Raw genomic sequence first — 14,292 nt, forward strand, 5'->3', positions numbered from 1 at the left:
TAGTGTAATTTAAAAGGAAGTTTGAGAGGTGGCCTTTCCAAATAATTCTGTAACTTACAGGGAAGTTTGAACTGTCACTGATTCCTTTTCATATGTGAGTAACCCTGTCCCTAGCTGGTGAAATGAGTCACTAGATTGGATAACTCATTCCTCCCTTTAAGTTCTGTCATTTACATTCAATTATTTCACAACTCTTCTTTCTGTAAAGCCAAGCTGACTCCAGACTTTTAGGTCACGCCTTCCCAAGAACTGGACCTTACCAGACTCACTATTCAGTACAGTAGACAACACAGCATTGGTACCACCTTGATTTGGTACTCCTGAAACAATCACACTGCTGAAATCACATTGCTTCATGTAAAAAAGTCAGAAAACTCTGTTAACTAAGATGCAAGGTTTTTAAGGCTATGACATTTCATTTTGGGATTTTTTTCCCCAAAAGAATAAGTCTAGAATTTCTTTAACATTTTAAAAAGCTAAACTTGGCAAAAGCCAAGGCAAAAAGCACACAGCCTCAGCTTTTGCTTCCTGTATTGTCTTACAAAGAATACCAACCAAAGAAACTCCTCAACCCCTAAAAGATCAAATCTTGCTGAAATCTGGTGCTGAAGTCCACAAAGGGAATCAGGCTAACTCAGGAACCATCTATAAGAGATAGCAGGTATTTTATCTCACATCCTTGATCAAGACAGGATGCTAGTTTCAGATCAGAGAGTCACCAAAGGTTACCTTGTTTCAATGATTCCCAAGAATAATTCTTCCTCCTGATTTTTCAAATGGAAGTTAAACAACAAATACAAAAAAGTAAATTGTGAAACCATCCCTTACACCAGATTATCTGAGCTATGCCATTCTTTGTTAATTCACAGAAGTGTTGCAATCCACACAACATTATAGGTTGCATATTTCAAAACAGTTCAAATTTTTCAGTGAGTGAAAAACAGTTACTTCTTAGAGACAGTTTTACCTGAAAATAACATCTGTAGAGCAAGGACACACCTGCCTTACAGTCATGCCTAAGATTGATTCTCTTTTGTGCTGCCAAGGATTTTGCTACTCCTTATCTAAGATAAAAGGATTAAAATGTGTACAGAAGTTGTAACCATTAAGGGTAAATCCACAGTTGCCAGTGCATGGCACTCATTAAGGGCTCTGGTTTATGTTTATATTTATATTCACTTCAGGAATGAAAGCTCCACTGTTCTGGAGTTCCATTCAATCCGTTCAGTCTCCAACTGTCAATCCAGTCTCTGGAATATGGTGCCCAAACAGCTCCTGGGAGTCACAAAAGTGAAACACACCTGGGGAGTAAGCCCAATTGCACACAGATTCTTTGACAAATATAAACAATTCCACCTATTTGACACTCAAATTCTTTTTTAGCTGATCTAGTGCCTCAGATTTTACTATGAAGGGGGAAAGAAGATACAGTGAAATAGGAGGCAGAGCAATAATCCCATGTACATTCCTTACACCCTGCATCTTCCAGAGCCATCTTACATTCCAGTACTGTAGTTTGGGATGCATGCAAGCAGCAGCATTACCCTACTTCTGTCTTCTTTGGTCATTTGTTCTCTGCATGTAAGAACAAAAATGGCTGGACTGAGAAAACCTGTTCTTTTGTCAGCAATCTCAGTTTGAGACTGTGTCTTATTGCTCTTGGATTAACTGTGAGGAACAAAGAATCAAAAGCTCTGAGCTGTTCTTCTCTTAAGGGCTGTTTTGTGCCTGCCTAATCTCCTCCCTACTTTCCCCCTCCCCAAGAGGGTTTTGGGCTGAGGACTTTTTGCAAAATATAGCTGTGGGCACGCTTCCTTCCTCCCTTGTTCTTCAGCATTAGATATCAAGATGTAAATATATCAAGACCTTTTCCCTTAGTCTCAAAAGAATTGTTTTTTCTCCTTCCTTAGATGGTTCTCTAAATTTCCATCTCCATTATATAGTTTTTAATTAGCACATGCTATGTAGCCTAGGGCTTCCATGCAAGTTGCAACATTTTTAAGTCTATGTTTTTAACATTTTGAAGGCTGAGTATAGCAAGTAATATTCATAATACAGACACCCTTTCAGGCTCTAGAAGCCAAGCAGCACGTCATCCTAAAATTGCTTCTCTCTTTTCCATCATGCCCATTTCTGTAGCTTGGGCCATACCAAGATGGCAGAGACTTCCTAGTAAACATTAAACATTTTCCTTTAAATAACAGAGATGATTTTTTGACATCCATTAGAAGTTACAGCTTTACAGTCAGCAAAGACTATGTTTTCAAGTAAACAGCATAAGGAAAACAGAGGTTTCTAGAGAAAATTAATAAAATGCTTGTGTCTTAAACAGGCAGGCAGCTAAACCCCCCCACAGGCGCCCACTCACTGCCCCCCACTCATAACCAGAAGGGCACAAGTGAGAAATCTTGCAGCTTGAAATAAAGACAGTTTGATAAAGCAAAGCTGCAGGTACAGGCAAAGCCAAGTAAGAAATTCATTCATTTCTTCCTGTTGGTAGGAAAGAGATCCTCGGCCATTCCCAGGAAAGCAGGGCTTCATTCCCATGTATAACAGCTAGCTGGCAAATCGTAACTTCCCCCCTTCCTCTTTCTTTGCCCCAGCTTTTATTGCTGAGCACAGCACCATATGGTATGGGATATTCTTTGGGCTCAGCTGTCCTGGCAGTGTCCACTCCCAACTTCTTGCACATCAGCCTCCTCACTTTTAGAGTAGCATGAGGAACACAAAGGCTTTCACACTGTAATCCCTGTTCAGCAAGCACTAAAACATCCTTGTTCCCAACATTATCTTGGTCTAAAATCCAAAATATAGCACTAAATGAGTTACAATGAAGAAAATTAACTCTATCTCAGCAAAACCAGCACAAAAATCCAACACTTACATACAAGAATTTATAAGACACTGCCTACTGATAGCCACCATCCGTTTCTCACTACTTACCACTGCATCCAGAAATTCAATGCATCTTTTCAAATCTGGTCTAGAATCACAGAACTGTCTGAAGAGAAGTCTTCCTATTGGCTGTTTGTCACAAAGCTGGCTATAGTCTCTTTCTGGAAAAAAAAAATATTTATTTATTTTTGTAGTAGGATAGTCATTACTCCCATTTGAAGTCAGAAGAACATCACTCGAACATGAAGATTTTACATTAACATATTTATCAAAGATCCCATAAATATGCAATGATTCCAAAGAATAGTGAAACACTCTTCAGTCACATCTGTATTCTACTGACTATCCCATTTACTAAAAGCACACTGAATTATATGCTTGAGGTGCATTTAGGTTAGGGTGCAAAAAGCAACCATACTGTGAAACAGCAATACCAAAGCAAACAAGATTGTTTGGAAAGAGGGAATACAAGATAATAACAGAAAATGATAAAAAACTATTACAAGGCATTAAGGAAAAGGGTAAAATATATTACCATCAATTTATAATGTGATTCCTTTTTCTAATTCAAGGTTTTATAAATCTATTCTTGAGGAACAGCTTCCTTTAACAAACAAGGAGCTGTGATACACTTTTTATATTCTCATAAATCTCATAAATTTTATTTTCTCCTAAGTTCTCCATCATATTACAAGTTTAATAGCTTTTTTTTTTGCTATTTAGCATTTAGAAGCAAGACAGAATCCTTTCCAAACTCTAATCCTTCCCTCTCCAAGGAGAGCCTTTATTCTAGGGGACACTCACCAATGGAGCACCGAATACCCTCACAGTGACTGACAGGGGGCAACTTCAGCATCTCTTTCCATTTTTTACTACGCCCACTCCGTTTGCCTAGAAGAAAATATGAATAATATAAAACACAATACAGAGTCAGAGTAAAATTGAACATAACATTAACAGCATAAAATTAGGTCAGTTCTACACAGATGTGTCAGACTACTTTTCATGCCTAGAAAGAAAACCATCTAGAAGGATATCCAAACCAATAACAAATGTGATACAGAAGAACTTTAATGCTTTTTTTCATGTTTCATGTAGTCTTTTCCAAGACAAATTCTTCACATTTTGTCTGTGTATGTAGAACATTTCTGCAGAGAAAAGACAAATAGCTAGGTATTTTGAAAATCAAAAACAAAACTGAAACATCAAAGATGGAACAAAAAAACAATCAAGAATTATCTCTCAACCACGGTAAAGAATAGAAGAAAATAAAGTTGAGTAACAAAATACCAAGAACAAAGTTCTTAAACACATTTTTCAATAATAAAGTTGTACAGAAATATTCTCTCTTTAAGGGCAGTAATAGTAGTAAGAGTAGATCCCACTAATAAATGTGAAGGCATAGCTCAAATACACAGTATTTACTCTAGACCACACAAGGATACCAGGAAGAGCTTAGCTGTTGTAAAATTTAGATATTTTCAATGCTTCAGATTTCACAGCACTGGTGTTGAATTAGTATTGATTTTTTAAAACTACCACAATGTTTTTCTCAGTTTCTAAAAAATCTATCTGCACTACATTTTCCATGTTACACTGAAAACACATTTGTGTTTCAGCACATTACCCTGGCCAATTTCATTTACAGAAGACATGCATACTTATCAAAAAAGCAGAGATAGACAGGAACACTTACACACTTTCAGATCTAAAACATTTCTGTGGAAGAGAAATTTAGTGCTGCAAAAGTCTTTAAAAGATTTTACTAAGCTATATGATCAGATGCATTTCCACATGACAGAGCAGCAGCAAATCTGCACAGAGGCTTTCTCACCATACCAAAGCAATACACACTGCTAACCACAATGGGAGAAAAGGAAGGGAGTTACCCAATGTAACCTGAATAGAAACTAAGCAGCAAAGGGTACCAAACTCTTTCAGAAGTAAATTGGTAGGGTGAAAGGAACTAAAATCTTCAGAATAACAAAACATGTATTATTTAAAGCCCCTCTTTACCCAAACATACAGCTTCTTGAACCATTCCACCAATGCAGTTAGACCAGTCCCAGCTTGGTGCACCTTGGTTCATACCAAATTCACACCAAATTTTTTTGGTTCATACCAAATTTATCCTTGATAACAGGAATATTGACATCTTACTGTGCTGCTGCCACAAAACAGTCCCAACTCTAGTATCCATATAAAGGTAAAAAAATAAGGAATAAAACACCTATATATATTGGCTTGTGGACATTCTTTGAACTGACACCTACTCTCTAAAAAAATGCAAACTTCTTCTGCACTTCATTTTCTAATAATCACTTTGCAGGTCATTTGCCTTCCATAAAGTTTTAGAACACAAAATATGGAATTTACTTCTCATCCTATATTTCAAGCAGTACCAGAACTAATAATGAGGCTGTAATTACCAGCATCATTAAAACAAACTGTGACTACTCTAACAATATATTTTTGATCTTAAAAAGAAGTTGAACATGCTTGAAGAAAATCAAATCACACAAAACATAACACCCTTCTAACAGAAGTGAACACAAAGAAAATCAAGGAATATTAACATAGATAGCCTGTACTCATACATTGAATAACAAGGCCTGGGTATAGATTATGTGATCATGAAAAACAATGGATAGAAGTATCAGGTTCAGCCATGTCATACTAACCTGCAAGGTCCACAAAGTTAAACTGCTTCTGTTAGAAACTGCCCAGAAAGACTCAATCGTGCATGACACCACACAATCAGTACTGATCAAGAATGATAAACCAAACCCAAATTCATATCATGCTGCTGTTTGTAGAATGTCAAATGAACTGTGACATATATCAAGAATACCACATTCTGAAGCACCATCAAATTAAAAACCCAACTCATCAAAAAGGAGAGGATGGCGAGTGCATTTTACTTCCAGTCCAACACTAAAAGGGTTGCATTTTGCCCAAATATTTGGCCAGTTACTTACAATGTGACCATTATGAACTTCATTTTACAAAAAGAGAACACATGCTAGAATGCAACTGAATTCATCATCCTACAGAAGTCAATAAAGGCTACATATAATTTATTAATGATACACAAGAATCAAGTGCTTAGCAATATCAACTAAATCAATGTGCTCTCACTTTTCTCTGAACTGAATGTTCTTGTATTTACAGCAAATGCAACTGTAAAAGTCTGTAGGTCCCAGTAATGTAAAGAGACATTTCTGGTAAAAGTTATGGCAGGAGGCCAATTTGTTTGTCACGTTATTCCCTAATCGCAAAATCCTTTTCCATTTCTGAGGCAGTTTAAAAGAAGTATCAAATCAAATTATAACACTTGTGGTTTGAAAGTGTCCTAATATTGATTTCAGAGCTTCTATTCTGAATCTCATTCTAAAACACTTCAGATAAAATTCTTCCAGAAAGACAAGGAGCTCACTTTCCAACAGAAGAGGCAGAAAGCCATTAGGTTAAGGTGCTTTCTGGCTGACCTCTGTGGCTCAGATGAATTACTGATTTTTGCCTCTTTCAGAAGGAATCATGGCTAAAAGCAATGTCCAGCTTGAAGTGAACTCAAAGAGAAGGGTGGGTGCAGCAATACACCATTACAGTGAGGAGAAACTTCAATTACATTTGCAGGTACACAAGAACCTCACCTTTTCCTTCTCCTCAAATTACTTCTTAAGAGTTACAATTTCAACATTTAACTCTTTCCCCATTTTTGCTTCTTAAAAAGATACATACTAAATTCAGTTAAATCAGTGCACTAGAATATGGTATGGGCAAAATGTTTACATGTTTTATTTCAGCTATTTTTTTTAACCTTCAGAGAAATATTTGAAAATGTATGTAAGGCAATGCAGTTGGCTTACTCATCAGTAAAACCACAACTAGTTGCAAAAAATGAAACTGCTGTGGCCACAACCTATGACAAGAAATAAGAATATGTTTGAAGTCCTCAGATGCACTTCTCAGAGCCACAGAGATCTTCCTTGCAGACCTGACTGCAGCCTGACTCTCATTTCAGTGAGCACAATCTTCACTGAACATCATTAAATCAGTTTTCCTTGAGACAATGAATTTGGATTCTGTCATGCAGAATCCTTCTTCACTGGCACTGAGAATGTGGCAGGGAGTTTTTGTGCCCCAGCTCTCCTGCCTGCGCAGGGCAAGCACCATGAATCTGAGGCTGAGCAGCACACAGCTCTGTAGCACCGCGGTGCACGATTGCTACAACTTCATTCTTGCAAAACTGATTCCACAAACCAGATTGTCAGATACCAGCAGAGAAATTCATACTAGACCACACCCAGATAAACTCTGAAAGCCTAAAACTGCAACAAGATGACAACCTACAGCACGCCTTTAGTGTATAAATCAAATCAATTGGTTCAAGGAAAAATGCAAAACAATTGATGCAGGAGCTCTACATCATCTACACTGAGACACATGAAAATAAGCTGGGTACAGACACTGCCTTAAAACATGTCTTTCCCACAGCAAAGGCAGTTCCAGGCAAGTTTCCTAATAGATTCAAAACTCACATGAATTCAAATCTTCTCCTAGTTCCAGACACATTTTTCTTCAAACCACTCACAATAAGGATTAAAACCTTTCACAAAAAAAAAAAATCAAAACATTCCTGTTTAACTATGACTTTATGCTATACAGGCATTTATAAACACTACTCATTGAGTAACAAATTTTGCTTTTATGCTCTTATTGGGCAAGATCCACCTTCAAGGCACAAACCAGTGTGGAATTAATACCTCAGCTCCTCAGATCAAAACATAACACTGGAACAAGCATCAAGTTCAAGCTGGAAGACAAGCTCACACACACCATCACTTGAGGAAGGCTGTCATGCTTCTAACTAGAGATGGCTCATAAGGTACTGCTGTGGGGGTTCACAACAGCCTTCTCCATTCTGCAGGCCAGATGTATTTTTTTCTACAAAATACAACTTGTATCAAGTTGTATTTTGACAAAATACAAGCTTGTATCAACTCAAGCCTGGTCACAGCTTAACAACTACATTAAAGAGAGTGGCAACGCTTTTCTATGGAGAAAGGGGGTTTGTTGTTGTTGTTGATGGTTTTGTTTCCCCCCCAGACATATGATAAATACAATCTGGCCAGTTCTCAGTAAACTTATCCGAATCACCCGGCTGAAAATTCAGGTTTTGGCAGAAGGTTAGCACCTAACTCACCAGCATTAAAAAGGCCAAGGTACTTCTGAATGCAAACAGAAGCAAAAGTGCAAGTAGTACAATAAATAAACAAAAGATATCTATAGATTACAGATCACTATGGCATTTACAAGATAATAGTCCTCACATTCCTGGATTCAAGTACGTGGAGCTGGACTCCAGCAAGGTAATACTCCAGTGCTCTGGCTCATCTGACTGTCAAGGCAGTAACCCAGCAGGCAGTTAAAAGCCCAGCTCTCTCCGTGAACATTTGTGCCGTTTGTTTACGTGCACAATCATTTATTGTTCCCAAGCTAACACCACTCGAACAACTGGTTCTTCACACGGGCTCTCTATGCAGCTCCAGCGATCATGTGCACACGTAGGAATGCCAGAGCACACCCTCTGCACTTCACCAATTAGGTGTGGAATGGAAAGCCTGGATCAACCCGAGTAAATGTAACTGAGCTGAGCATTTATTAATCGCTTCTTGCAGTGAAACATTGTAACATCTCTGTATACATTTCGAGATGTCTCTAACCAGCCAATGAACAGGGTTTACAAGGGGGAAAAACCATCCAGAACACTGCAATTTTACAGTCAACAAACAAGGAATTTTTTAGCGTGATACTACACTAAGAGTGCAACAGATAGTACAGAAATAAAATTCCTTTAAGCTGATTGTGAAACCTCTATTGTAACTGCTACATTTGAAATAAGCAAAGCAGCAGCGTGTATCAATTACTAGACATCTCGTGTTGTGTTTATTTAGTAAATGTAATTATTTAAGATTCCAACTTGCCCACATGCATTCTCCTTACAGTTCATTAAATAAAGGACAAAAAGGCAGGCATTGTGCATAATTCTGTACAAACACAGGAAGACATGTTTCCTGCCACAATGAGTTTACAGCAATTTAAAGCACAATGCAATAAGAGTGCAATAGAACATAGGAGGCAAATGAGGGAAGAACTGACAACAATTGAAGGCAACTACATAAACTCTCAGCACTCTCATGTTAAAATTTGTATTTGCTGCTGGTGGACTTTGGGCATGAGTGTGCCTTGCTTTCCCACTTGTCCTACCCCTGAAATAATTCAAGAATTCAGTTCAGTTCAATAGCCAAACTGATCTGAGCAATCTCCATGGAATTATCTTCCTAGTTACAAACGCACACAAAATAGGATACCTTCCTTGTATCATCCACACTGTACTGAAACATTACATTATACTGCAAGCAAAAGTAGGATTTATTTTGCTTCCAGAATGATTTCAATTGCTTTCAAGCCCAGACAGACAAAACTCACTATTTGAGTGGACTGCTCATTTTCTGTGAAGAATACATCATTAAGGTAATTATTCTGAAACAAGTATCTTACAGGATTCATATAAGCCAAACTGTGATCACATTCTGCTACTGAAAAGTTCCTTCCTTCTAAATCCATCCTTGGACTGCACCTAGCAATTATCAAATCTGCAGGAGCTTACTGATTCATCTGAAAACCAACTTTGGGAAGAAAACCCCAAACCCAAAACCCAGCAACATAAGGAAAAAAACCACCTCAAAAACCCACATACCCTAAATTGGTTCATGGATCCAGCTGGCAACTGCCTCAGCCATTCTGCAACCACAGGCTAGAACCATACAAACCAAGAGCTGGGGGGAAATTGATTTGAGGCATGACCTTAATTTAGCCAAAATCAATGATAATATCAGAGGATATGCTGTGCCTAACAGCAGACCCAATTCTCATCCCCAAACTGCTCCTGCCATAGCAATATAAATGAATTTTAAAGTGGATGCAAATGGACCAGGTATGTTTAAAATGTACTCTTGGCATAGATCCTCACCTGGAGTAAACTGCCACTGACTTCAAAGGAACATCTACCCTTTGGGTGTATTTTTTTGAGACTATTACTTTAGGCAATGAAAAAAGAAATACTCCTAAGGAGTTTAAAACATACAGGGATTAATTTCTTTCCTTCCCAACATCACAGACTATGTGTGGGATGCTGAAATGAATTTGGGGCTTACTCAAAGGATTTACTGAGAGTGACTGAAATAAAAACAGAAGATATAAATATAAAGAGAAAAGTGAACATAAAATAAAAATTGGGGGTGGAACTCTTGTTTTTCAGAATAACCTTGTTTATATTTATTATTTCTCTCCATTTATGGGACAAATTCTTCAATGTCCTTCAAGTGAAACTAATTTCAAATATTTTTCTGCTGGGAAAAAAATGAATGCATTAATTTCTCTGTTCTGGTAGACAACTACAAAACATATTGTTGTACACGACTCTTTCACACAAATCTGAGTGAGAACATGGACTACCTGGTGCAAAAGCTTGCAATCTCAGCTCATACATCACTATCACTTATGTGGTTTTGTACCTCAGTTCCTGCACTTCAGCACTCATAAACTCAACTTTGAGTTTGCTTTATAATCTCTTGTTTTTCTACTGAGTCACCTCAGTAGTAGGTGCTTGTTCCACCATTGGGTTCACCTTAAGAGCAAGTTTTCCCCTTTTTCTTCCCACACACAGGTTTCTCTCAAAGAGTAATGTATCTCGAGAGCAAAGAGCAGGACTGACACAGAGGGCCACTTAACCCTCAGGCAACCCCCCAGGCAACTGGGACAGGGAATCCCAAAATACCTTGCACTGCAATTTTTGTCTGAAGGCAAATCCCTCCAGGGACATGCCAGCTTTTGGCAGAAGCAGGTCAACTGAAACACTGAACAAGGAAAGAAAAACTCCCAGTAGAGCACCTGACTCCTGAATCTTTCATCCATGGAGTACCAAAGGATACTTTGTGCCATCATAACATCTTCTAGTTGTAGGTACATTCAAGAATCATATATTGTGGTATCACTAACACTCACATGTACAAATAATTGGCATTTGATTATTTACCAAGTGGCTTTAGAAGAGGATAAGGAACCCTGATGGCTTCCCTTATTATCATAAAGAAATGTTGCTGTTGCTACAGAGACATTACAAGTTTTTAATGAAAAGAGATAGGCTTCTATTAAATGGTGTTTTATTGAAAGATATGAACATCCTCTTAGAGACAAAATTTAAACTTTTGGGGCTGGGGGGGAAGCTGGGGGTTTTGTATGACCTGAAAAATGGAATTAGTAAACTCCTATAAACAGATGTTATACCCATGCAAATTGAATTAGAAGATTCATGCCTCTAATGAAATAAGCCAACAGTAAGCCTGAGTGAGCAGGTAGATAGCCTAGAAACAGAAAGCAAGAGCACTTCATTTTTTATTGTAAAAGAGAAGAAAGTAACAAGAGGAGATTCATTTGACATGAGTTCCTTGCTCTCTAATAACATAGATCAAATTTACTCTCTATGTATCAAATCAGATTGAAATGGTAGACATGAACCTCGCTGTTCAAGGTGTGCTGATTCTGCACACCTACAAATGTAAAACCCAAATGATATTCACATCCAGAAGTGTGAGAGTACCTAAAATTAGAGGAAAATGATGTGTACAAATCCAATTGATGTGCTCAGGTAAGATTTGGTGTTATTTATTGGGAATTTCTACATTCCCATTAGGCACCTGTCATACTCTTTAACCAGAAGTGGACAGGTACACATCTTTTATTGTTTCTATATTTACAAAATGAAAATGACATATCTTTGGGGTTAAAACACTTTGTAAGATGTATTCAAGGGTACAACCTTTTGCTACGCTCATCTTCATCAGAAAAGACTCTCAAGTTGGACTGACCCATGCCATAATTAAGCCTCACTGATTTCTTTTGACATGCACCACAAACAAAGAATAAGAGTACAGTAATTTACATGTTATTTTATTTGCTTGTATAACTGATTTGTTATCCAGGTGAACACCTTCTCTCACCTACACAGAGGAGAAGGATTACTGACATGGCTAAAGCCTAGACACGAAAATAATTGAGGCTGCTATTGTACAGTAGCTTTGGATTTTGCTTTCTTCCACAAGAAATAATTCTGCACTTTTCCATGCTATCCCACCCCTCCATACACTATAGAGTGTGATAATAGAAATGTGGGAAGGAAAGTCATTTGAAAGTCTGCTCTTCTGTCCCAGTTGTGAGGCCCCTTTAGCAAAGAATATATTAAAACATCTATCTCACACATTAACTTCACAAATCCCATTACCTGGCAATGGAAGGCACATAAGAACAGAGCTGGGACAGGGATTTTATGAAATGGTCTTGACAGATGGAGTAAACCAGACATTCCCAGACCAGCCAGAGCATGCAATCGACAGAAAATGCTTTCATTTCAAGGAGGGTTTTGAAAAATGTGACATAAAAAACACCCCATGCATAGAGTGAAAAGGTAAAAGACTTTCTACCAATTGATCAATGGAGTTCTAGAGTTTCAAAGCCAGAATTCACTTTTTTGGTGCCAGAATTCACAACAGAGCCCAGGCCAATTGAAGGTACAAAGAGAGTAACAGATTATTACCATTACTTTTTAAAGTTTCACGGCAGGTAAAACTGATCTTCACATCAGCTGCTCTCAGACTTTCATTTACTTCATTAAAATATCTTGTTTGGTCAGTTCTACCACTATAATTTATTTTAAACATAGTGAAACCTTAACTAAAGAGGCAGCCTGACATTAAGCATCCACTTGAAAGCCTCTGCAGATTACCACTCCGCTCTCTGTGGTGAGGGTTTGGGCACAGAAAAGTTTTTGAGCCAGATTCCACTTTCCCTTCATTTCTCAGATGACTTCAATGCAAATTCCAAATTCAGGCAGCACCACCACAGACATGTTACCGTCAGTGAAACCAGCCAAAACATGTCCTCTAGTTTGAGGTGGTCTCTTCAGCTAAGGCTGGAAAATGGCCCAAAATTGTGATCACTGTTCTGTTTTTCAAATCCCACTTCAAAGTCAAAAAGCTGATTTTCCTCTCTTGCTGCTTAAGGCAAATTTAACTGGATACACATATGGCGTAAGTGCCAAACCCATTTAGTGTTGGAGGAACTTGCAAAACATACAGAGGCAGATTCTGCTGCTCTTACTCACTTTAAACAGCTCCAGCCTAACTAATGGGACTTCTCAACACAATTAAGACAAGCAGGATCCAATCCAAAAAGAATATGCACATTTCAAAGCTGAAAAATATACTCTGCACAAAGCACACTGGTAATCCAGGGGGACATTCAAGTGGCCATTTAATGGACAGTTATATACACGAAAAACCAGTAGGACAATCTTAGGTCAGGATGTTTTTTTAAACAGCAGCCACGTGCTATACTAAAACTAATTATCTACCCAAAACGTTTGTTAGCTGGGGGGAGGAATCTGCAGCTCAAGGTGTTCCGGGGAGTCAAACTGTAAGTGTTAATCTAATGGGGAAACAGCACACTTTTGTATTAGGATAATACAAAATATTCCACTGCAGAGTACAGGTCACATTCAACAGCTACGTTTTTCACAGGCAGGAATTTCAGCAAGATGGAGTGCAAGGTTTTTCCAGAGAAGATTTATGTCACTTTCTCGTTTATATCCATAAGCATTTATATTTATAAACAAACTGGGAACTTACAGATTAACGACCTTTTTAAAACATCCGGTAAAAACACAATTAGAATCGAGGGGGAAGGAGGAAGGGGTGTTTTTTCATAAGCAAAGCCACAAGCCGGTAACTCCGAACAGATCCCGCGGGAGGAGCAGGGCAGGTGCCTCGGGGCACTGCCCGGGACTCTCTGCCCGCCCCGGGAAGGCTCCCGCCGCCACCTCCAGGGGTCCCCGCCCCGACCCCCTGCCCGGCAGCCTCTCCTCCCTCCCAGCCTCTTCTCCTCCATCACTTCCTCTCCCCCTCCTCGCGGGCCCCTTTACCCCTCACCTCAGACCCTTTTCCTCCCCCAACATACGTCCTCAGCCCGCCCCGCCTCGAACTCCCGCTTCTCCTCCTTCTTCGCCTCGCCCCGCGGCTCTCACCCTCCCGGGCTTTCAGCAGCACCGTGTTGGCCACGATGTTCTCGATTTCCATGGTCGGGGGCTCCTTCCCCTCAGGGCAGCCGGAGCGGGGGCCGCCCCTACAGCCTCCTTCGCCCCCTCCTCCAGCCCCGCCACCGCCGCGGCGCCAAGCCTCGGCTCATCCGGCCCCAGAGGACCTCAGCACTGCGCTCGCCTCTTCCCCATCACCCGCTGCTCGCCCCGGCACCGCGCTCCCCCTCCCCGAGGGCGGAGAC

At 39.3% G+C, this 14,292-nt stretch overlaps 1 protein-coding gene across 2 annotated transcripts in view; it reads right to left on the bottom strand.

Moving 5' to 3' along the window:
• Positions 1-14,249, bottom strand: part of GRK4 (G protein-coupled receptor kinase 4) — a 38,619-nt gene extending 24,370 nt beyond the window's left edge. For both annotated transcript variants that reach the window (XR_010783532.1, XM_066548689.1), the window contains exons 1-3: positions 14,039-14,249; positions 3,700-3,786; positions 2,944-3,056 (exon numbers count right to left, since the gene is read on the bottom strand). Coding sequence is in view for 1 of the 2 variants with exons in the window: in XM_066548689.1 (XP_066404786.1) it covers positions 2,944-3,056; positions 3,700-3,786; positions 14,039-14,090 (252 nt within the window). In the remaining variant the exon portion in view is untranslated. The remainder of the gene's footprint in view (positions 1-2,943; positions 3,057-3,699; positions 3,787-14,038) is intronic.
• Between the last annotated feature and the right edge of the window lie 43 nt (positions 14,250-14,292).

This window comes from Molothrus aeneus, chromosome 4 (assembly GCF_037042795.1).
Source record: "Molothrus aeneus isolate 106 chromosome 4, BPBGC_Maene_1.0, whole genome shotgun sequence".
Lineage (NCBI taxonomy): Eukaryota > Metazoa > Chordata > Aves > Passeriformes > Icteridae > Molothrus > Molothrus aeneus.